This window comes from Micromesistius poutassou (assembly GCF_964030765.1).
Source record: "Micromesistius poutassou genome assembly, chromosome: 14".
In the NCBI taxonomy this organism is placed as follows: Eukaryota; Metazoa; Chordata; class Actinopteri; order Gadiformes; family Gadidae; genus Micromesistius; species Micromesistius poutassou.
The window spans coordinates 15412351-15437623 of record NC_140284.1 but is presented as its reverse complement, the minus strand read 5'-3'; the positions used below and the strand labels follow the sequence as shown (position 1 = coordinate 15437623).

The window sequence follows — 25273 nt, the reverse complement described above, 5'->3', positions numbered from 1 at the left end:
TCCCCCCCCCAGGGGGGACGTCTCTCTGTCCGTCCCTCTGTCTGGTCCGCCTCAGGCCTCGTGGTGCTCTGGAGCCTCGTGGTGCTCTGGAGCCTCGTGGTGCTCTGGAGCCTCAGCCTCGTGGTGCTCTGGAGCCTCAGCCTCGTGGTGCTCTGGAGCCTCATGGTGCTCTGGAGCCTCGTGGTGCTCTGGAGCCTCAGCCTCGTGGTGCTCTGGAGCCTCAGCCTCGTGGTGCTCTGGAGCCTCATGGTGCTCTGGAGCCTCGTGGTGCTCTGGAGCCTCGTGGTGCTCTGGAGCCTCAGCCTCATGGTGCTCTGGAGCCTCAGAGGAGCCGGCAGCACCAGGCCACTCCGGCCGCGATGGAAACAGTTCTATAAATAATTCCAGAGTCGCAAAACACCGTCCCGTGAAATCACAGCAGTCCAATGATATTCATTTGGCATAAGTCAGTTTCATTTCTTCGCGCTTTTCATCAGAAAATGGTCTGAAAAGTCAAGTCGTGTGAATATTTCATGCTGTGGAGCGCTCTGGCCCTGTGGTTGTATCCCCCCCCCCCCCCCAGGAAACAACAAAATGATCCCGACCCAGGATGCACTCCTCGGAGCGACAGCTCCATGAATACTGTATGGGGACGCGGAGGAGCCAGCTCTGATAAGGGGCTGAGCAGGTGATAAAGGTATCAGTCGGGACATTAGCTACGCAGCCCGCGTTGGGTATCATACCCCGAGCATTTGTGGGCCAGGGTTGTATCTTTAGGCAGATGTAGACAAAACAAGGTACTCACAGGGTACTCACAGGGTACTCACATGTTTTGGCAGTTGCTTGAGATGTACTTGGATGGGTTATTTTCAGATGTCCTTTTCTGTACAAATTATAAACCATTTTATTTACATATTTACATATTGGTCGTTTGAAAGTGTTTGGTTTCTGAAATATTCCCAGAATCTATCCGGGAATCATGTTCAGGATCGCCTGGTTTTGGTGTTCTGGACCAAAACCAGGTTGAAAAGGAAGCTTTCAAAACTTTGTCTTCAACTTTATTGGGAATGAAATAAACAAACTTAAATTGCAACTTTCAGTCCAATATATCGGAAACATTGAAGTATTCCAGCTTACGTGTGTAACTGAAGGAACCATCGTGCAAATCAATGGTACATTTTCGGTGCTACTGAATACTACTAAATGGTCATTATATTCCCTATTTGCTCTTCAAAGAGCCCAGGCAAGGTTTGACATCCTCAAGGTGTGACCCTCTGGTAATTTCAGTAAAGGAAAGGAATGCTTCATCTTATGTTACACCACTAGAGTAGGAAGCTTCATGTAGCCTACCACTACAGTAGGATGCTTCATGTAGCCTACCACTACAGTAGGAAGCTTCATGTAGCCTACCACTACAGTAGGAAGCTTCATGTAGCCTACCACTACAGTAGGATGCTTAATGTAGCCTACCACTACAGTAGGATGCTTCATGTAGCCTACCACTACAGTAGGATGCTTCATGTAGCCTACCACTACAGTAGGAAGCTTCATGTAGCCTACCACTACAGTAGGATGCTTCATGTAGCCTACCACTACAGTAGGATGCTTCATGTAGCCTACCACTACAGTAGGATGCTTCATGTAGCCTACCACTACAGTAGGATGCTCCATGTGTTGGAGAGAGTTGTAGAGGTTTTTTGAGGACAATCAGGACAGGTGAGCAGAGGGTGATTAGCTGTCCAGATAGCGGTCACAGTTAGCTTGGTGGTCAGGAGCTTGTCGCGTGCGTGTGTGTGTGTGTGTGTGTGTGTGTGTGTGTGTGTGTGTGTGTGTCCGATGGTGCGGGCGTGAAGCAGCATCAATAATGAGCAGAGGAGCACTTCTGGGCGGATGTGGTGCGGTTGTGTGTCCGGGGAGGGGGGGCGGGAGGGGCGGGGGGGGGGGGGGGGGGGGGGAGCAGGGGGGGTAATAGGGGCTTTAAAAGCCACAACTGTCCACCAGCCTCACCGTGGGGGGGAGGGGGGGGGGGGGGGCTCCAGCTGCTGCGCCCTGATTCCACGTGACAGGCGACCGCTGATGGCCACAGACCACAGGGGGGCCACGTCTTTGTTTGCGTCCCACTGAACAACAAAGGCCCCCCCCGTCCGCCGCCACCACAACACTTAGCAGATTAGCCACCGCGTGCCGGATAATTAGTGCTCACGGTAAACAGCTCAGCTCTCCGCCCACAAAGTCAGGGGCAAAAGAGGAAGAAATACTTCAACTTGATTTATTGATGAAATGGCGAAGTGACGTCTGGCAAACAACATCAATAAGTTAAAAGGCATCTTAAATGCATTCACATGACATTTTGAGTGCCACTGTAATATAAGCCACTACCTGTCATGAATGCCAAATCCCCTTCCTTTCCTTTTAGTTCAGCCCTTATTACTGGCCTGACAGCCGAATGTTTACCCAGCCGACAGGAGACATGCCATCTCCTCGTCAGGAAAGCAATTTTACCTGCCGGGCGGCCCAGCGGTGTCCTGGTGGCGGTGTCCTGGAGGCGGTGTCCTGGTGGCTGATCATGTGCTCGTCATCCTGCGGTGCATCATTGAGGTGACAGTGGGGGCCTGCCCCGAGCTGGGCTCACTTTCAGCCTCCAGTCCGCCTGGCTCACGTTATTACATTAGACCCCGGGGCCGACCCTGGCCCCTCACTAAGAACTACAATACCCAGCTGCTTCTACCAAGAACTACAAGACCAAGCTGCTCCTACCAAGAACTACAAGACCAAGCTGCTCCTACCAAGAACTACAAGACCTCTCTCTGTCTTCTATTAAGAACTACAAGACCTCTCTATCTTCTTCAAATAACTACAATACCTCTCTATATAGAACTACAATACCCATCTATCTTCACCAAAGAACTACAATACCTCTCTATATAGAACTACAATACCAATCTATCTTCACCAAAGAACTACAATACCTCTCTCTATAGAACTACAATACCTCTCTCTATCTTCTATAGTTACCACATGAGCTCTGGCCACCGCACACCATATGTAGTATGATTATGATTAGTAGTATGACTGTTATAACTTATTCTTATAAATGACCACAATATGTCACTGCATAAGTGCGTAGCTATTGCAGTTTTATGGTTGCGCAATGAAGACAAGATTGTATGTAACTGAATGTAAAAATACTAGTGTCTCTAGGTCTGTGCTTATGCTAATTCCTAGGCTTGTAATTACTTTCTGTGTATCCATTCACCATAATGTAAGCATGTGTTTATTTAGTGATGATGATCTTGTATGAGCTGACCCTGCTAACTGACCCCTGGGTCAGAGGTCAGAGGGGACAATGACCTCTGACTACTAACTGGCAGAGAACCCAGGACCCGCCAGCCGCCCCCCCCAGGTCTAATCAACTCCTCCAGGCTGCAGCCCCCGGCCAATAGCAGCCCGCCCTGGAGGGGATAAACAAGGGACTAGAGGGGTGGAGGGGGGGGGGGGGGGGGCATGGCTGACTCAACAATTGGTTCAGGAACACTGGAAGTGAAAAAACCAAACAACAAGCCGGTTTGGTTATTAAAGCTCAGCGATGGAAGTGAACCGTAATCTGTAATGAGTGGAGTGCAGCGCGGCCTGTCTGCTGCAGGCAAGCCCGTGCTTGCATGTTTCACAGGAATAGATTGCTGGACCCTATAGCCGCGCTGTAATGACCTCTCGTTAGCCGCCGCTGCTGCTCTTCATTAGCGGCCAGCCCTGCGCGCTCTGCGACGCGCGCAGCAACCGCCCGCTCCCCCAATTTAGTCATTTCTGCGGTAGGGTATAAATATCTTGGCAAGTTAAAAAGAAATACACAAAGTATAAAAAATAAACTTAATCTCTACGATAAAGTGATAATAATAAATGTAGGATGTTATTGTTTGGGCTAAAGTGTGGTAATAATAATAATCAGTGGAACTTATAGAGAGATTTATATTATCATATAAATCACATATATCACATAATCACATATCATATATTTATATATATATATATATATATATATATATATATATATATATATATATATATATATATATATATACATACGTGGGTTCTATGGGGAGGGGGGAGGGATAGGAGCATCTTCTATTAATCTTCGAAACATTCAGATGATTTTATTTTACTATTAAAGTTAATCTAAAAAGAATGTTAAACATCTTAAAACTACAAATTGATGAAAGTGTAATTCTGATTTTGCTCTTCTGAAAGAATTGCGTAAAATCCAAGCGTTCTTCTGACCGCGGCGGTCCAGACGCACCAGTCGGGCTGTTTGTGCCTTTGGTTGTTTGGTAAGATGATCTCGGCCAGCAGTTACCATTAATACGATAAGCAGAAGCTTGTTATGAATATGATCCCTGGAGGCATATAGCTTTAGAAATCCCAAGAGATTCCACCGAATTGGGAGTTTTTCCCCCCAATATAAATACCGTGTAGACCAGTAAAACAAAGCACTTTATTCATTTGATAAAACACCTTTACCAAAATACATCCGATCTTGTTTTGGTCTTGACATAATATTCCACGGTATTATTTATTTTCTCCTCTTTCTGCCTTCCCTGTCTTCTTCCGATGCGGTACCAGCGGTTCTTAGTCCTCCAATATTAATCCGCCCCGGGACCCCTAAACGTCTCGGAGGGTCGCCAGGTTCTCACCGTATCGCGAACATCTCAAGCCTCGCCTGTCAGCCGTCATCTGCTGTTAATAATGGATCCGTTTCTCCTGGACACACTTTGGCACTCATAGCGCATCAATAGTAAACAACAGCATAAAGAGATTGGGGGAGAATCTGATGTCGTTATAGAGCGTCTGATGGTGTTCTATAGCATCTGATGGTGTTCTAGAGCGTCTGATGGTGTTCTAGACCGTCTGATGGTCTAATGGCGTTCTAGAGCTTCTGATGGTCTGATGGTGTTCTAGAGCGTCTGATAGTCTGATAAAGCGTCTGATGGTGTTGTAGAGCATCTGATGGCATTATGAAGCACCTGACGGCGTTATAAAGCGTGTGATGGCGTTCTAAGGAGTGCGGAGTTCGGAGCCGGCGGCCTCGGCCGCCCAACAATCCGTTTGTCTACATGCTCCTCAGGTTGTTCTCATTAAGAGCTGTCTAATTAAATTACTGTCTCCAGCTAACCAATGAGAACGCTTGTTTGATTAGCGATGCAGAGAGAAAAGCCTCCTTCAGGCAGGGTGGTGTCAATTGGCTAATTTGCCTTCCACCAAATACCTCCACCCGTCCAGTGACGGGCCTGTGGGTTCCCTTGCGTAAATCTCGTGATACCGGCCGCTCTCCTGAAGCTGCCACGGAGCCACGGTGGGCCATGCAGGTTAGGGATCGCACTTCGCCACCGCTCTCTGAGAGGTGTGTGGGTGATTGTGAATGTGTGAATGTGGGCAGCGGCTTCGGAGGCTCCTCTGAGCGCGCGCTACAGGACCATCCTATTACCGACCCGAGTGACAGCCCGGAGAGACGCGCACCTCTGAAGAACGCCTCCTCCAGGGACATGAGGAACCAGTCAGAGGCGGACGGGCTCCCGGACTCAGAGGACGCTTCAGGGGACGTCCAGAGGGGCAAAGCCGCTCCTGCTCTGCACGGACTCTCTGACACTCGTCATAATTTCGATGGATCTGCAGCAGGAAGGTGTACCTCCTCTCAGCCCGCTCCACCGCAGTCAGTCTCCGCCGCTCCGAGCACCATGTTCCCCTACCCCGGTCAGCACGGAGCCGCTCACCCCGCCTTCTCCATCGGGAGCCCGGGCCGTTACATGGCTCACCACCCGGTCATCTCCAACGGAGCCTACAGCGGCCTGCTAAGCCCCGCGGCTCCACAGGGCTACCCGGCCGCCGGCTACCCGTACGGCCAGCAGTACGGACACACGTACCAGGGATCCGCCTTCTACCAGTTCTCCCCGCAGGGCGGCCTGGTGCCGGGCAAGGCGCAGGTGTACCTCTGCAACCGCGCGCTGTGGCTCAAGTTCCACCGGCACCAGACCGAGATGATCATCACCAAGCAAGGACGGTAGGAGACGATCAGTTATTATTATTATTATGAAATAACTCTTAGTTAGTATAATATTAATATTAGTTATTATTATAACTAATAATAATATGGGACTAACATTTTTACCAATTCTCTTAAATGTACATTCAGGACATTTAGCAGACGCTTTTATCCAAAGCGACTTACAATAAGTCCGTTAGTCAGAAGAAAGAGAAACAACAATATATCGCTGCGGTACAGTAAGGATGTTCATAGAAACCAGTGCCAAGCACTACATTGTATTTTAATATAGGCCTACTTCTTTGATTATTTTACAAGAAAGCAAATCTTTCATCGTTTCTTTTGCGAGAGAATCGACGAGATGATGAGAAGTTGAGACATTTGGTGGATTCGTTTCTAATTGATCGACTTAATTACTGTTGATTGTGTTTCTCTCCAGCCGGATGTTCCCGTTCCTGAGCTTCAACGTGTCGGGCCTCGACCCCGCGGCGCATTACAACGTCTTCGTGGACGTCGTGCTCGCGGACCCCAACCACTGGCGCTTCCAGGGCGGGAAGTGGGTCCCGTGCGGCAAGGCGGACACCAACGTGACGGGTAATTTATAATATCTATATTTATATACATCATAGTTATAATATCTATATTGATATATAGATATCATAGCTATAATATCTATATAGATATATCGATATCATATTTATTATATCTATATTGATATATTTATAATGACTATATTTATATATCATGTTTATAATATCTATATTTATACATATCTATAATATCTATAATAATCTGTATATATATCGTTTTATATCTGTAATATCTATATTAATATATAGTTATCATATTTATAATATAGATATATATATAGATATCATAGTTATAATATCTACATTTATATATAGGCTAGATATCATAGTTATAATATCTACGTTTATAGGCCTATAGATATCAGTTATAATATCTTTATATCTAGATATCATAGTTATAATATCTACGTTTATATATTAGATATCATAGTTATAATATCTACATTTATATATAGATATCATAGTTATAATATCTACGTTTATACATAGATATCATAGTTATAATATCTACGTTTATATATAGATATCAGTTATAATATCTACGTTTATATATATATACACATCATAGTTATAATATCTACATTTATATATAGATATCAGTTATAATATCTACGTTTATACATAGATATCATAGTTATAATATACGTTTATATCTAGATATCATAGTTATAATATCTACGTTTATATATAGATATCAGTTATAATATCTACGTTTATATATATACACACATCATAGTTATAATATCTACGTTTATATCTAGATATCATAGTTATAATATCTACGTTTATATATATACATCATAGTTCATTAAGTGACCGGACATCCTCCATCACTCCGCCGGCGGTGGTGATGATGTGTTGAGTTCTCCTCTTCGTCCTCCTCTTCCTCAGGGAACCGCGTGTACATGCACCCGGACAGCCCCAACACCGGCGCGCACTGGATGCGCCAGGAGATCTCTTTCGGAAAACTGAAGCTGACGAACAATAAGGGGGCGTCCAACAACACGGGCCAGGTAGGATCTGTTCAATAACTCCGTCACAAGCCGATGGGGTTTACCCTTGTCTTATTATTAGCCTATTATTATTATTATTATTATTATTATTATTATTATTATTATTATTATTATTATTATTATTATCTTCTACTGTATTGCTGTATTAATAATAGACTAATTTGCTAATATAACTAATGTATTACTAATTACAGTAGTATTATGCCCACCTTTAGATTTGTATAACGACCTAGAGAATTGTGTTATAAATATTTTTTGTTTAATGTAATAATAATATAATATAAATAATAATATAATAGGCCTATATAATCTCCTACGGTCAGGCCCTCAGTGTTCAGACTATATTCAGGCTGGTGTGTGTGTACACTGTGTATTCAGTGTGTGTGTGTGTGTGTGTGTGTGTGTGTGTGTGTGTGTGTGTGTGTGTGTGTGTGTGTGTGTGTGTGTGTGTGTGTGAGTGTGTGTGTGTGTGTGTGTGTGTGTGTGTGTGTGTGTGTGTGAGTGTGTGTGTGTGTGTGTGTGTGTGTGTGTGTGTGTGCGTGTGTTTGTGTGTGTGTGTGTGTGTGTATACACAGACTGTATTCAGTGTGTGTGTGTGCGTGTGTGTGTGTGTGTGTACAGACTGTATTCATGTGTTCATCCCTCATGTCTCCAGATGGTGGTGCTCCAGTCGCTCCATAAGTACCAGCCAAGGCTCCACGTGGTGGAGGTGAACGAGGACGGGACGGAGGACTCCAGCCAGCCGGGCCGCGTCCAGACCTTCACCTTCACCGAGACGCAGTTCATCGCCGTCACCGCCTACCAGAACACCGATGTAGGCCCCGCCCCAACCCTAACCCTACTGCTGCTTTAAGACGCGTGTCTACTGCTGCTTTAAGACGCGTGTCTCTACTGCTGCTTTAAGATGCGTCTGCTGCTTTAAGATGCTGTCTCTACTGCTGCTTTAAGATGCTGTCTCTACTGCTGCTTTAAGATGCGTGTCTACTGCTGCTTTAAGACGCTGTCTCTACTGCTGCTTTAAGACGCTGTCTCTACTGCTGCTTTAAGACGCATGTCTATACTGCTGATTTAAGACGCGTGTCTACTGCTGCTTTAAGACACTGTCTCTACTGCTGCTTTAAGATGCGTCTGCTGCTTTAAGATGCTGTCTCTACTGCTGCTTTAAGACGTGTGTCTACTGCTGCTTTAAGACGCTGTCTCTACTGCTGCTTTAAGACGTGTGTCTCTACTGCTGCTTTAAGATGCTGTCTCTACTGCTGCTTTAAGACGCTGTCTCTGCTGCTGCTTTAAGACGCTGTCTCTACTGCTGCTCCAAGAAGCGTGTCTCTACTGCTGCTTTAAGACGCGTGTCTCTACTGCTGCTTTAAGATGCGTGTCTCTACTGCTGCTTTAAAACGTGTCTCTACTGCTGCTTTAAGACACGTGTCTCTACTGCTGCTTTAAGACGCGTGTCTCTACAGCTGCTTTAAGACGCTGTCTCTACTGCTGCTTTAAGACGCTGTCTCTACTGCTGCTTTAAGACGCTGTCTCTACTGCTGCTTTAAGACGCTGTCTCTTGTGTTCCAGATCACGCAGCTGAAGATCGACCACAACCCCTTCGCTAAGGGCTTCCGGGACAACTACGACACGTGCGTTTTTATTTCACCTATTGTTCTTTTTTACCTGATTGAAATAAAGCAAAACATTTCCTTCTACGAGCTAAAAAATACTTAAAATACTTAAATACTAAAAAATACGCCTTAAATAGTCAAACTGTAAAATACTTCACATTACATTATAGTATATATATATATATATAGTAGCCTATATAAGTATACATAATTATATTACAGGTATATTGCTCCTATATTAGTATTCATTATTATGATTGCCTATTAGTAAACATAATTATATTTGACATATTATACTATATAGTTAATTTTGTCCTATATTAGTATTCATAATAATATAATAATATTATATTGGCCTATTAGTATGCATAATCATATGATCGTATTATAGGTCTATTGGTGCTATATTAGAATGCATAATCATATGATCGTATTATAGGTCTATTGGTGCTATATTAGTATGCATAATCATATGATCGTAGGCTATTATTGGTGTATTGGTCATATATTAGTATTCATAATTACATGATAATATTGTTTGGAGTGTGAGGTGATGTGCGCATGCGCAGGTTGTAACGTGTGTTGTGTTGCAGCGTGTACACGGGCTGTGACATCGACCGCCTCACGCCCTCCCCGGGCGACTCTCCGCGTGCACAGATCGTCCCTGGGGCGCGCTACGCCATGGCCAGCTCCTTCCTGCAGGACCAGTTCGTCAGCACTTACGCCAAGTCCCGCTTCCACCCGGGCGGGGGGGGCGGCCCGGGCAGCGACCGCAGCGTCCCGCTGGGCGGCGGGCTACTCTCCCCGCAGGGCGAGGAGCCCCCCGCCGCCGCCCCGCAGCGCTGGTTCGTCGCCCCCGCCAACAACCGCCTGGACTTTGCCGCCTCGGCGTACGACGCGGCGGACTTCGCGGGCAACGCGGCCACGCTGCTGTCGTACGCGGCGGCCGGAGTGAAGGCCCTCCCCCTCTCCCCGGCCGGCTGCTCCGCCAGAGCCCCCCTGCCGCTCGGGTACTACCCGGACCCCCCGGGATGGGGCGCGCGCAGCCCACCGCAGTACTGCAGCGGCAACAAGTCGGGCAGCGCGGTGCTCTCGTGCTGGAGGGCGGGGTCCCACTACCTGGCGGAGGAAGATCCGGCGGGCCCCGAGAGGTCCCCGGCTGGGGAGGACCTCAAGCCCAAAGACCTGTCGGAACCCACCTGGATAGAGACTCCGTCATCCATCAAGTCCATCGACTCGGGCGACTCTGGGATTTTTGAACAGGCGAAGAGGAGACGAATCTCTCCGTCGGACCCCCCGGGTCTGGACCTCGCGGGCCCCGGGCCCCCGGGCCCCGACCCCCCGGGGCCGGACCTCGCGGCCCCGCTGAAGGCCGAGATGCTGCCGCCGCGAGAATGTGAGAAGAACTGTACGAAAGACATTGGCTACTACAGTTTTTATCCACATAACTAAACGAATCTCCCCATCTATCTATCTATCTATCTATCTATCTATCTATCTATCTATCTATCTATCTATCTATCTATCTATCTATCTATCTATCTATCTATCCCTCTCTCTCTCTCGCTCTCTCTCTCTCTATCCATCTATCCATCTATCTATCTATCATATCATCCATCTATCACTCTATATATCTCTCTATCATTTATAGAGAGGTATAAATGTAAAAAGAGATCCTAATTCGCCGACAGGCCAAAGGTTCATTTTATTTCCTCGTGGTGATCCGCGGTGGACTGAGACGGGCTTCTGCTGCTCCGCCACTGAGAGAACATGAGAACATTCTGGATCTACTGTACATGAGCTACGTGGAGGTGGAGCCACACGTGGTCCACAGAGGAGGACCTCTGAGGTGTGGAGATCATCTCTCTGTAGAGACACGTGGACCACAGCCCCCTGAGAAGTACACTCTTTAGACGGAGGTCTGACTCTTTAGACGGAGGTCTGACTCTTTAGACGGAGGGCTTCTGACGTGGAGGTCTGACTCTTTAGACGGAGGGCGATCTGTTCAGTGTCCTGTAGCATTTCCTGGCATCGCTCTTTTTGCCGGTGAGAATCTTAAATGTATTTTGTTATCACAGTTGTAGAATACCGTTTTTTTTAAGTTGTCGTAGGCTTATCTTACAAATTTAAAATCTAAATTCTTAATATAGATGTGGTTAAAAAGTTAATTAATAATGGGTTAAGCGTAGTTTTTATTTAAATGTCTTTCTGGAATCCTACTTATTTTTCATAGCCTACGATAATGTTTGTGGACATTTTCTGTATCTGTTGTAATGTGATGAAGTCCAATAAATATGAGAAGGAGGAGAGGCGCAGGTCCCCCTGGAACTGGTTGCATACATTTGAAATGATTTTCATTCAATCACTTTTTTTTTTATAAAAATTGTAATATATTGAAATCGAATATTTGCCCTTTAACTTTATTTATCAGTAGAGAAAAACAACAAAAAAACGTTTTATTAAGTTTAATTTAATGTCATAATAGTTAGTTATAATATAATATTTGGTTTTAACATGAACATGGGAATTTAATATTTAATGTAATACATTTTAAAAAATGAAATGGAAAAACATCGATCGAATACTATGTAGGCCTATAATAAAATAATAACTACAACTAAAAATTAAAAACTGAAAAACGGCTCGTCAATTATCCTATAACAAATGGACAAACTCCAACATTTCAACATTCATAGGCCTAATCATTCAAATTCTACTTGTTAGGCTATAAATATGGTTTCTCAGCCTGTTCCTTTTCAAATGTGTCAGATATCGTTTTAAAAATATCTTAAACCTAAAGATAAAATCAGAATCCACGCAGCAGCTCCTCAATATCAAAAAGAGTCCGAACTGCAAACCCGATCTGTTGAACAAGATGATACCATGAATAGAGAATTATAAATAGCTTAGTTGGCACACACACACACACGCACACACACACACACACACACACACACACACACACACACACACACACACACACACACACACACACACACACACACACACACACACACACACACACACACACACACACACACACACACACACAGATGAGCGGTCGGGCCTTCCTGGAGAAATACACCAGATGGCGACGAAGATTCATGTTCGCCGCCGGAGAACAAGAATATGGTTCAGAATATGAATACATTACTTACGTTGAGAACAAGGGAGTTAAGCTTCAGAGAACATTTACAACAGTGGTTCTCAAATGGGGGTACGGGTCCCCCTAGGGGTACTTTGGAGTACTGCAGGGGATACTGAGAAAGTTAAAAGAAGACGATAGAAATTTGAGAAAACATGATATAAACGTGGTTGAGTGTAAATCTGAAAACAAGTAGAAAGGAGAATCTGTGTGAAAGAAAAGCGCATCCAGAAACACCAAAATATGTCAGTTTCAGGTGAATAGGCCTATGTGTGAATGGGCTTCACCACATGCTCTGACCTTCCGCTGGAATTGGGCTTCTTTTGTGGGGAGAAATTAACCAACAGTTGATGAAGCACAGGCCAATGTTCTCACTTAATTGCACCCATTTGCACCCTGTTAATGTTCAGGTTTATATTTAAGCAATAGATCACGACAGGCTGTGGTATACGGTCATTATACCACAGTTAAGGGGCGGACAACGGTTACTTAAGTATGGCGAAATGAAAGTCATAGACACCCTCAATTTTGAAAAAGCGAGAAAGTCGGAAAAGCTTTTTTTTAACGAATACAAAAAAGTAGTCCCTCCTGACTGCCTGCAAAGTGTACGGCGGTTGCTATGCAACACACTGTAGCGTCCTTCAGAGAGAAGGCTAGAGAAGGTAGCTCGGTTCGCCGGCAATTTTGCCTGCTATCGAGTTCACTCACCGTGTGCCTATTGCTTTACAACATTTCCACCCTCTCCAGCAATCAACATGTTTTTAGGCTTCAGTGAACTATGCTATTGCTTTTATATATAAATAAACAACAGTTCAAGTTAGGCGCGGAGTGATACTGAACTCTGTAAACTGTTGGGAACCAATCAGATCGCTTGATTTAAGCCCCCCGTTTTATAATGCAAATTATAAAACGGGGGGCCTAAATCAAGTGATCTGATTGGTTCCCAACCGTTGTATATTGAGCGTATACACACAGCTATGACGCCCGTTCAGTTTACAGAGTTCAGTATCACTCCGCGCCTAACTCTAAAGCCGTTTCTCAATTTGCGTTCTTGTGTGTTCTCGTGTACTTGCGTTCTCGATAGATGTCATCAGTGGTAGCCCAAGCACTGTTCCAATTCCAAGTACGCGAGAACGCGAGTACTGTCGTAAAACCCGGAAGTGTTCTCGATGCGTCCTCGATGAGGCCGTTCCACCGAGGATGCATCGGAGGTGACTCGTGTGGACTTGGGACCGTTAAATATCCCAGGATGCATCATCGAGTCCGCTGCTGTTCCAATTGCAGGTGCGTACTCGCGTTCTCGGAAGTCTGTACTTGAAAGTCCGGACTTGCCAAGTACGTACTTCCAAGTCCGCGAGAACGTAGTCCACGTACTTGGTATTGAGAAACGGCTTAACTGTTGTTTATGTATATATAAAAGCGATAGCGTAGTTCACTGAAGCCTAAAAAACATGTTGATTGCTGGAGAGGGTGGAAATGTTGTAAAGCAATAGGCACACGGTCGGCAATTTAGCCTACTATCGAGTTCGAGTGAACTCGATAGAAGGCTAAATTGCCGGCGAACCAAGCTACCGTCTTTAGCCTAGCCTTCTCTCTGAAGGACGCTACAGTGTGTTGCATAGCAACCGCCGTACACTTTGCCGGCAGCCAGGAGGGACTACTTTTTTGTATTCGTTAAAAAAAATGCTTTTCCGACTTTCTAGCTTTTTCAAAATTGAGGGTGCCTATGACTTTCATTTCGCCATATTTACGTAACCGTTTTATAAAAGCAATAGATCACTTCAGTCAGTGATATACGGTCATTATACCACAGTGAAGGGGGTCGCCGCCCCTCCGCTGCGCGTCGGGACGGACAACGCCCCTTAACTGTGGTATAATGAGTGTATACCACAGCCTGTCGTGATCTATTGCTTAAATAGAACACATAAGTTACTTATGTCCGTTAGCTGCAAGCAGCGCTAAAATATTGTGGTTTCACTCAACATCTTTTGGGACCCTACTTCTTCCACAATTCTTCATCTAGAGACATTCCAAAATACTATTATTAGCTTAGAATCGCACACTACCATTCCAATTTTTTAAATATTCAAAAAAGGTTAAGATATTCTACTTTTAAAATATATATTTTTATAGGCCTAATGGAAGTCAATGGGGGGACAGCGGAGCCGTCCAGATCAACACACTTTGATCTTCAAACATTCAGATTTTTGACATAATTTATGCTCTTTTCAGACCCCAGTTTGATTTCATATCCGCTTCGTGTATTTCCAGTTAGTCTCATTCGTTGTGGCTAGAGCGCACCCGCTCTAGCCCACGGCGGCAATCACAAAAGCTAACCATTTTGGACGTTGCAGAGCCTAACAATGTCAATACTTCACCCAGTGGCGGTTTTAGGTACGGGCGAAGCGCCCGGGGCGGCATTACAGGGGGGGCGGCACGAGCACACAAGAAAAAAAATGATCTGCGCATTTTCTATTATCGATAATACCCCCGCCCCAACAACTCCGCCAGCCCATAATCGCGCCCCCCCCAACAACAACTCCGCCAGCCCGTAATCTAAAATAGAGCTCTGTAAGCACCTCCCCACCAGGGAGGAGTCACCAGCAGGGAGGAGGAGTCACCACAAGGGAGGAGTCACCACCAGGGAGGAGGAGTCACCACCAGGGAGGAGGAGTCACCAGGCAGGAGGAGGAGTCACCACCAGGGAGGAGGAGTCACCAGGGAGGAGGAGTCACCGCCAGGGAGGAGGAGTCACCAGGGAGGAGGAGTCACCAGAGAGGAGGAGTCACCACCAGGGAGGAGGAGTCACCACCAGGGAGGAGGAGTCACCACCAGACCTGCTGTGGTGCAGCGCCTGGCCTCTAGAGGGAGTCTGGATCCACCAGAAGATGCTCAGACTCTGCCCCCCCAGTATTATGAAGGTATTATTGTAGCGAAAGTCTTTAGAACATGTAACTGCAGATTTTGCATGCGTACACTAAAGTCACAAATGTGTAACAGTAAATTTGAAGTCATAAACATTCATTTTGAATGCGTACACTAAAGTCACAAATGTGTAACAGTAAATTTGAAGTCATAAACATTTATTGTTTAAGTGTAACTGTTTAAGTTTTTTTGAAGTCGTAAATATTTTATCTACCATTGTAAACACAAAATAGGGCCTACAAGTTACAAGTCCTTTGTGACAGGCGCACAAATCCTATCCTGTGCATCACAACTTCAAAGAGTCATGCACTTGACATTTTTGCTACAATCATTGCAGCGCTGTTGGTGCAAAACACATTCGCACACCCGTGTTTCATAATCTGAGAACATGCACAAAATTTGTGCATTCGTAAACCCAAATGTGAACTAATGCATCCGAAGTTGCATATCTGTGAAATATTTCCTCACAAATAAAATTATATAGCTCGCATTGTATCGAAGTACATCGATACAACTGCTCGAATCTGCTGTTTTGAGTCTCAGCTGTCGTTGTTCTTGCAGATACTTTTGCAACACGTGTAGCAAAAGTGATTTGTATCGGTAGACGCAGAGCGTCCGTGGGCGGGACAAAATTGCCGCAGGATCCAATGAAAGTCTACACCAGGGTTCCCCAATTAGTTTTGCCAGAGGGCCAAATTTGGTCAAGCATGCCACGCCAAGGGCCGAGATATCGTTACATTTTTTTAATTTGCCATTTTTATGTACACATTTTGCTTTAATTATCATTACTATAATTATTATTAGTAGTTTCATAACACCCTCTATAGGAGTCACACAATAATGCTCTCTTGAAACAAAATTTGTCCAAAACCTACCATTAATTTATTAAAATGCCGCTGGAACATCAGCAAACAAAAGTCCAGCAAACAAACACGCACACAGTGCAGCAGCCCCAAACATAAAAACTTCAGAAAAAAAAGCATCAGCACAGTGTGTCTTCAACAGGGCATTGGGCCTGGTGCATCCATCCAGATCAGTGTGTGTTCACATCCACTCTCTTCCCCTCTCTGTCTCTCCCTCCCTCTCTAAGAGACACAGGAAGATTTTAGTTAGTTAGCTTTAAAATGTGATACCACAATATGTGACATATGTTAAACTTTTTAAATACGTGTAGCAAATAACATCAGTCTGTAAACAACAACAATTTATTTTATTTTATTTTTTTTACATGTGAATGCCACTGGGTCATCACATTTGGCTCCTGCGGGCCGGATCTGGCCGCTAATTGGGGTTCACTGTCTACACCTTTATTCATAGATTAGCCTACTACACCTTTGCTCATAGATTACTACACCTTTATTCATAGATTACTACACCTTTATTCATGTACTACACCTTCCCTTTATTCATAGATTACTACACCTTTATTCATAGATTAGGCCTACTACACCTTTATTCATATACTACACATTCCCTTTATTCATAGATTACTACACCTTTATTACTACACCTTTATTAATAGAGTACTACCTTTATTCATAGATTACTACACCTTTATTACTACACTTTTATTAATAGATAACTACCTTTATTCATAGATTAATACACCTTTATTAATAGATAACTACCTCATAGATTACTACACCTTTATTACTACACCTTTATTAATAGATAACTACCTTTATTCATAGATTACTACACCTTTATTAATAGATTACTACCTTTATTCATAGATTACTACACCTTTATTACTACACCTTTATTAATAGAGTACTACCTTTACTTTATTACCTTACCAACGCTCTACGTGTTGCCGCTCGAGCGCAGAGCCCAGCGTGCCTGTGCTGAGCCTCACGCGCCGTTAATGCGCTCAGACTTCAGCTCGAGCTCATCACGACGGACCGTCGCTCAGGATCAGCGCTGCTAGGGACCGAACAGCTGCACGCGCCCCGAGAGACGGTCGGCCTCGTGGAGATGATGGACCCCCAGGAGCCGCCGCGGGAGCCGCTCCTACCAACGGTACTGTTCTTTATACAGCTCAGTGCCGCTCCACGGTACTGTTCATTACTATAGCTCAGTGCCGCTCCACGGTACTGTTCTTTATACAGCTCAGTGCCGCTCAGTGCCGCTCCTACCAACTTCTTTACTACATGAACCGCTGGTTCTTACTCAGATACCTTCCGAGTTAATTCACCTTGGCTTGTATTTGGTTAAGTGTTCAGACCGTAATGTTTCGGTTCTCAAGTCATGTTGACACGTGTGTGTTTAACCGTGTATATTTACAGACTGTTTACAGGTGTATGTTTACACGTGTATCTTTACATGTGTGTGTTTACATGTGTTGTGTTTATTGATGTGTTTCTGCCGTCGTTCTTAATGTTATGTAATAACGCAAAGCTTTTAACAGATGCCTCCTAATCTACCAAATTTAATCAGGCGACCTTTGTCCGCATGATATTTAAAACGAGCAACAGATTATGGTGACACACACACACACACACACACACACACACACACACACACACACGCACACGCACACGCACACGCACGCGCACACGCACACGCACGCGCACGCACACGCACACGCACACACACACACACACACACACACACACACACACACACACACACATACACCGATCATCTCCATTTAATCAAATATCAAATATCAGTTATTAAACCTTCCCTTGTTTGGTCATGTGTTTTCAAATCTAGTAATTAGTCTTATGAATGAAAGTGACCGTAGCGACATTAAGTAATGAACTGAGTCACATGACCCTCCGTATTGTCCACTGACACGCCCACTGGGTCACATGACCCTCCGTATTGTCCACTGACACGCCCACCGGGTCACATGACCCTCCGTATGGTCCACTGACACGCCCACCGGGTCACATGACCCTTTGGTCCACTGACACGCCCACCGGGTCACATGGTCCGCTGACACGCCCACTCCCAGGTCTGCCATTGGACCAAACTAAAGAATGGTTACCCCTCCCAGCCCACAGGTTGTGGGTTTCAATCCTTGTTTTCCCATCCAAATAGTATCACCCTCAATCTGATGGCAAAAACTTTGTATTCAACTGACTGAACTTTGTATTCTTTAGGGGTATAAATAATTTATATAGAATACATCATTATTATTATTATTATTATTATTATTATTATTATTATTATTATAGTTTATATAAACATAAACTAGGCTTTAGTTTATTTGGACATGGGCTGGGTGATTCTAGAGGCAGACTAAGCAGTGATGCAGAGCTTAAAGCAGCAGTGATGCAGAGCTTAAAGCAGCAGTGATGCAGAGCTTAAAGCAGCAGTGATGCAGAGGTTAAAGCAGCAGTTATGTAGAGCTTAAAGCAGCAGTGATGCAGAGGTTAAAGCAGCAGTGATGTAGAGCTTAAAGCAGCAGTGAGGCAGAGCTTAAAGGGACACTTCACCCATCTGCATTAAGCTTTGTATGGTATTTTTGAATGGTCCTGCATCATTCCCTCATTTTCCCCTGAGATGGGAGAGCTCCATATCTACCTCTAACACTTCCTAATTTAAATGACGCAAAATGACGATTTTTGTGTCATTTAAAGCAGGAAACTACAAGCACTAGTTCCTAATTTTCACCCGCCTATAGGGGGCGGGACCCACTGACGCTACAGACCTATTGCAGATCAGTTCCAATGGGTGGGACTAAGGGGTATATGGTATAAACGTATAGAGAGTACACTGGTGTGAATTTGCTCTACGGTATGGATTTTGACATTACCGTGTGACCGGTGTGACTGGTAGATCACGCGAGCGCTAAAGAAGAAATGATGTAGTACCAGCGACGCAGTCGTTTATTCATAATATCATCCGGAGGCGCACACAGCTTTTGGCCGTGTTCTATAAGATATTCTAGAACACTCCGGGAGCCCCGGCGGGAGACCTGGAGCTCTATCTCTAAATAAGTAAGGGATAATGTATAGAACGTCGCCCGCCGGTCATTGAATTTCTTGAATTTCCCCTTGGGGATCAATATAAGTATCTATCTATCTATCTATCTATCTATCTATCTATCTATCTATCTATCTATCTATCTATCTGTCTGTCTATCTGTCTGTCTGTCTGTCTGTCTGTCTGTCTGTCTGTCTGTCTGTCTATCTATCTATCTATCTATCTATCTATCTATCTTTCTATCTATCATCTATATCTATTATCGGGAAAATATGCCCAGACGGGGCGAACAGGACACTGACGTGAAGTGGAGGTGTCTTGCCTCGCCCTGAAGGGGCTTATTTATCTAATGACCGGCGACGTTCTATACATCCCGCTTATTACACGGCTACTTGCCAAAACGAAAAAATGACTTCACGCGGTGTGTCTTTTTACAATTAATTTGTTACCAGCATTCGTAGCGTTGATCAACAGAGAATTAGTCAGCCAAAGGCGTTGACGTTGCTTAGCAACCGAATCCACTAGGGTTGATAAGTTACCGAACTACTTGCGGAGTGATACGAAAGATCTGAATCAGAGGCAAAAAATCCACTTTCCTTCACAGTGTGCATTATATGCTTAGTCAATTATCAAAAATGAATTGACCGCTGGAAGTCGGGAAGGCCCATGCCAGTGAACGGAGAATTCCACAGCATTAAGAAGAGCCGTGTAATAAGTAAGGAATAATGTATAGAACACCGGCCATTATTGGGAAAATAAGCCCCGACAGGGCGAACTGGACAGAGAGTCAAAGCCAAAGTTTCTTCCCCCAATTCCTTCTCGGCCATGGTTGAGAATCAATACACGGGTCTTATTTTGCAAACCCACACCTGCCCGTACCCACAATACCTAAAACCGCATCCGACCCGTGTTCCGACAGTAGCGCAAACTTTTCTTGGTCAAGAAGGCACCAAATTAGAAATGTATGTTACTTAGGGTGACCAGATCCCAATTCACCAGATTCGGGACAAAGACTCTGTTTGTGTGGGACAATGTGGGACAATGTGTGACACCAATGCATCAAGGTAGTCTAAAAGAACTTTAAAAAATTTACATTTCTATTCTGCCCCTTTGCTTTTGTCTGTGTCGTTTCACGTCGTATTCACCTCTGTGTGAAACAGAAAAATGACTCAAGCAAACTTCACCCAAAACTTTACCAGACTCGCCTTGCACTGGTTTCACCCAGGGATAGATAGTTTCCCAGTCTTCATTGTAGCTGCATTTCCTGTACGGATTGTGCTTTCCTCCATGTCTCGTGCTGCATGCTGCTCTGACCTGATTTGCATTGTCTCTTGTTGGTGGGCGTGCTCTTAACCTGCGTCCGCGTCCCAGTTTGATTGACATGATCGAACAGCCCGCCCCTCCCGCTGATGACAGCCCTCACTGCTGTCTCCACACAGCTATTTGATAAATTATAAAAGATTATAAAACACGCATTTCAAAAATCGAGTCTGACTGTCAATAACCACGCAGGACAACGTCTCAATTTGCGGGACATGTAAAAAGTAATGGAAATGCGTGACTGTCCCGCACAAAGCGGCACATCTGGTCACCCTAATGTTACTATTCGATTATGACCCACTTTCAAAACAGATTCAGAAACAGAAAGCCGCAGTGATGCAGAGCTTAAAGCAGCATTGATACAGAGCTTAAAGTAGCAGTGATGAGGAATAATAAAGTCTCAACCCGTTAGTGTGCTTATCTCATACACCTTGTAGCGCATCCAGCTCTCTTGTAGCTTCCACCTAGCTAAGTCTTGGCTAGGTGATACTCTTTCTTTCAATCCAGTTATGAGTTAGTTAATTCATAGTATCAGGTTGCAGGGACGTGCACAGGAGTTTTTTTGGGGGGGGGGGGGGGGTTGGATTGCGGACGCGATTGTTGACGGGGGGGGGGGGGGCATTCGATCGCGGACAAGCACTTTTGCGGGCACGATTGTTGAAGAACACTCAGAGGGCACTTTTTAATACGAGGCAAAAAGGGCAGGGGCTCAAGCACCCCTAGGGCCCTATGTGTGCACGTGCCTGTCAGGTTGCCTCGGTGGAATCGTATCCACGTGATAAAAGCAGACAGTTCCTGATGCTCCTGCCCTGATGCTGCCAAATGGCCGCTGCCATCTGCAGGGATCAGACCCGGGTCTCTGCTGCTGCTGGGACACCACACTGGGTGCCAAGGTTCCAATCCCATTCCTCTGTTCTCCTCTCTACACATCCAGAGCCCTACTCTGCCTGATCGCTGGCTGGCGTTGGTTCTAAATTGATCTTCGCCCTATTTGTATTTGGTTCCATAGAAACCAAATACAACAGATAGCTTTGATAGCATCTAAATGAATCTGTAACGTAGACTATGTCAACGTTATACTGTCTATATTATATAAATATAGGTATTTTATAAGTATTTTTTTTATAATTGATAGTTGGATATTAACGACATGGTCTGTAAGGACTGAAAAGTGGAGCCTTGTTTTGTCTTTTGTAAAAAGCACTTTAACGTTTTCCTTTCCCAACTCATTTCAATGTGAGTGTTTTTTATTCAAAGGTTTATGATGTTTTTGGAGTAAGAAAACAAACATATTTATACATTTGAAGTAGATATATATATATATATATATATATATATATATATATATATGATTTAATAAGAGGAGGAGTCCTTTGTGGGTGGCTGGCAGCAGTGGGTCAGAGCTGATGGTGTTGGATGTCTGAGTTCTGGTGGAGCAGGTGGAGCTGACGGTGTTGAGGGAGGCCTGCTGTCCCTCGTTAACGAGCCTGGTGAGGGTCCCGAATGGGGGTGTGGGGCCCTAACCGACCACATGGGGCCCTAACTGACCATGTGGGGCCCTAACTGACCATGTGGGGCCCTAACTGGTCCCCCCCTCTAGACTCCAGCAGGCGACAGTAAAGGACTGTTGGTGGGATGTTCCCTCAAGCCGGTAGATGTACAGTAGACAAGACCACACACACACACACACACACACACACACACACACACACACACACCGGCTCCTGTGATGCTGTGTGAACCGGTGACCTCATTATCATGAGTTTATGAGCTCCAGCCCGGCTGATCAGCAGTGTCAGATAATCAGCTGTGTTGTCAGAGTGCCTGATGACACACACACACACACACACACACACACACACACACACACACACTCACTCACACACACACACACACACACACACACACACACACACACACACACACACACACACACACACACACACACACACACACAGGACCTTTAAGTAACAAAGGGAGGAAAGGGATGAGCACTTTGGTCATTGGTCATTGAAATGTGGTAACATTGCTCACCTTTCTCCGTCTCCAAATGTTCTTTCCTCAGTGCATCGTTTACCTTCCATAGACAACGTAGGAGGGATTACATACTGTGTATGTAGGAAAGCTTGTCACATCTCGCCCCCTTCGTTGATATCTTCCCTCCCCGTCCTTAGGGTTCTCTGATTGTCCTCCCTCACCTTCCTGTCTCCACCTGCCCCTCATCAACCTCCTGCTGGATCCACTCAGTGTGTCCCTTCCTCTGGGCCCTTCCTCTTTGTTCTCTGTATCACGCGTCTCAGCATTTTACAAGAGATATTTACGGTTCCTTGTTTTCTGATTCCTGGCGTTTACTACACCTCGGTCTTCTCCCTGCCGGATGGTTTGCGTGACCGTCGTTACTGATTTCCTGTGTACAGATCTGTCCGCTGGCCATTCTTACTACTCAGACTTCTGCCTCCCGAGTCCTGCTATTAGCTGCTTTCAGACATAAGTGTAAGACCTGATATTCTCCTGATATTCTCCTGATTGGCCATATATGTGAACAACATATCCTGACATTTGCGCCCTGGAATTCTACTGAAAAAGTACTACCCCAGAGGTAGTATTTTCTCTGGAGGAAATGTCAATTACCTTATGTGTGAATGAGGCGTAGAAAGTCGGTATTTCTCACACCACGTCAGTGGGCGTGTTGATGACGCTTCAGTCTGCATTTGTATGTCATTGAGTGGCACCCTAAGTGGCAACCTTTCTTTCTCCTGTAACGCAGTCATTCGCGAGGCCTTTCTTCTTTGTCATTTCTTCTATTTGTCTCTAACTCATGCTCCAATCTTTCATCGATCGATGCTTCGGATGTTGTGGATGCAACGGAATATATGTGGCATCGCTGCAGAAACATTTAAGATGATCGCGATGAGTTCCTCCGTGCTGACTGCGGTCAAACCACAACAAATTAGAGTGACAGCGGCCGCACTTATCCCGCCTCTTGCGAACTTCGACCCTCTACGTCATATCCCGCCCTTTGCAAGCCAACCCCCCTGTGTGTGTGTGTGTGTGTGTGTGTGCCCAGAGGGGGGAGGATGAGGCGCTGCTGGCCCGAGGGGGGATGCGGTCCCAGCTGAGGAGCAGCTTTGAGCAGGAGGACCTCGACGGTGAGCAGAGAGACCCCTCAGGACCCCCTAGTCAGATCCCCCCCCCCCCTCAGGACCCCCAGTCAGACCCCCCCCCCCCCTCAGGACCCCCGTTCAGACCCCCCCCCCCCCTCCCTCCCCCCTCAGACCCCCTTGGCCCCCCTTCATGTTTTCTCTTATAATCTGTCGTGTTAATATTGTTCTTGACTGAACATGAGCCCGGCTGTGTCACATGTCTGTCACCTGACCCCTCCCCCGGGGCGGCAGGTCACCGGACCCTCTACATCGGGGTCCACGTCCCCCTGGACAGCACCAGGAGGCAGGCCCACCGCCGCCACCGTCACCACGGCAACAGATACAGGAAGAGGATCCACGACTGCAGAGAGCCCCTAGTGGAGGGGAGGGAGTCTCCCGTCCAAGGTGCTGAACGCACACACACACACGCACGCACGCATGCTTGCACACGCACGCACGCATAGGAACACGCTACACATACAGCGACAACATAAGAGAGAGAAATGGATAATAACACCATGCTCCCCCTTCTCCCCTTCCTCCTCCTCCTCCTCCCCCTCCTCCTCCTCCCCCTCCTCCCCCTCCCCCTCCCCCTCCTCCTCCTCCCCCTCCTCCCCCTCCCCCTCCTCCTCCTCCACCTCCTCCTCCCCCTCCCCCTCCTCCTCCTCCCCCTCCTCCCCCTCCCCCTCCTCCTCCTCCACCTCCTCCTCCCCCTCCCAGACACTCCGACCCAGAGGGTACAGTCGCTCCTGGGGGAGGCTGACGTGGACCACCACCCCCCACCACCTTTTCACCCAGCTGGACACCATCAGCCTGCGGAACGGGGAGCCCGCCGTCTGGAGGGAGAGCGCCAGGTACCCCCACCACGCCCTGTCTGACCACGCCCTGTCTGACCACGCCCTGTCTGACCACTCCCTGTCTGACCACGCCCTCTCTGACCACGCCCTGTCTGACCACGCCCTGTCTGACCACTCCCTGTCTGACCACGCCCTCTCTGACCACACCCTCTCTGACCACGCCCTGTCTGACCACGCCCTGTCTGACCACTCCCTGTCTGACCACACCCTCTCTGACCACACCCTCTCTGACCACGCCCTGTCTGACCACTCCCTGTCTGACCACTCCCTGTCTGACCACGCCCTGTCTGACCACTCCCTGTCTGACCACGCCCTCTCTGACCACACCCTCTCTGACCACGCCCTCTCTGACCACTCCCTGTCTGACCACGCCCTGCCTGACCACGCCCTGTCTGACCACGCCCTGTCTGACCACGCCCTGCCTGACCATGCCCTGCCCCCCCCCCGGCAGGTGGCTGAAGTTCGAGGAGGACGTGGAGGACGGGGGTGAGCGCTGGAGTAAGCCCTACGTGGCCACGCTGTCACTGCACAGCCTCTTCATGCTGCGCAGCGCCATCCTCTCCAGCACCGTGCTGCTGGACATGAGCGCCCACAGCCTGGGGGAGGTGGCAGGTAGGCCTACAGGCTACAGGGGGTAGTGGTAGGCCTACGGGCTACAGCCGGTAGTGTTAGGCCTACGAGATACAGGGGGTAGTGGTAGGCCTACGAGCAGCGGTACAGGTGC

At 46.4% G+C, this 25273-nt stretch overlaps 2 protein-coding genes across 2 annotated transcripts in view; both read left to right on the top strand.

Annotated features, from left to right (window-relative positions):
* Positions 1-5333: 5333 nt before the first annotated feature.
* On the top strand, positions 5334-10969 carry tbr1b (T-box brain transcription factor 1b; the record flags this gene model as incomplete). Its single annotated transcript, XM_084478244.1, has 6 exons — positions 5334-6031; positions 6453-6607; positions 7495-7616; positions 8272-8430; positions 9183-9244; positions 9820-10969. 6 exons carry the CDS (start codon positions 5334-5336, stop codon positions 10676-10678), a joined length of 2055 nt encoding a protein of 684 aa, XP_084334370.1. The 3' UTR covers positions 10679-10969.
* A 53-nt stretch (positions 10970-11022) lies between these two features.
* slc4a10b (solute carrier family 4 member 10b) overlaps positions 11023-25273 on the top strand; it is a gene marked incomplete at both ends in the record, with an annotated part of 33666 nt that continues 19415 nt past the window's right edge. Inside the window, 7 exon segments of the mRNA XM_084478243.1 lie at positions 11023-11075; positions 17171-17315; positions 23617-23698; positions 23945-24097; positions 24413-24467; positions 24469-24546; positions 25001-25161. Of these exon segments, the coding sequence (XP_084334369.1) occupies positions 11023-11075; positions 17171-17315; positions 23617-23698; positions 23945-24097; positions 24413-24467; positions 24469-24546; positions 25001-25161 (727 nt within the window).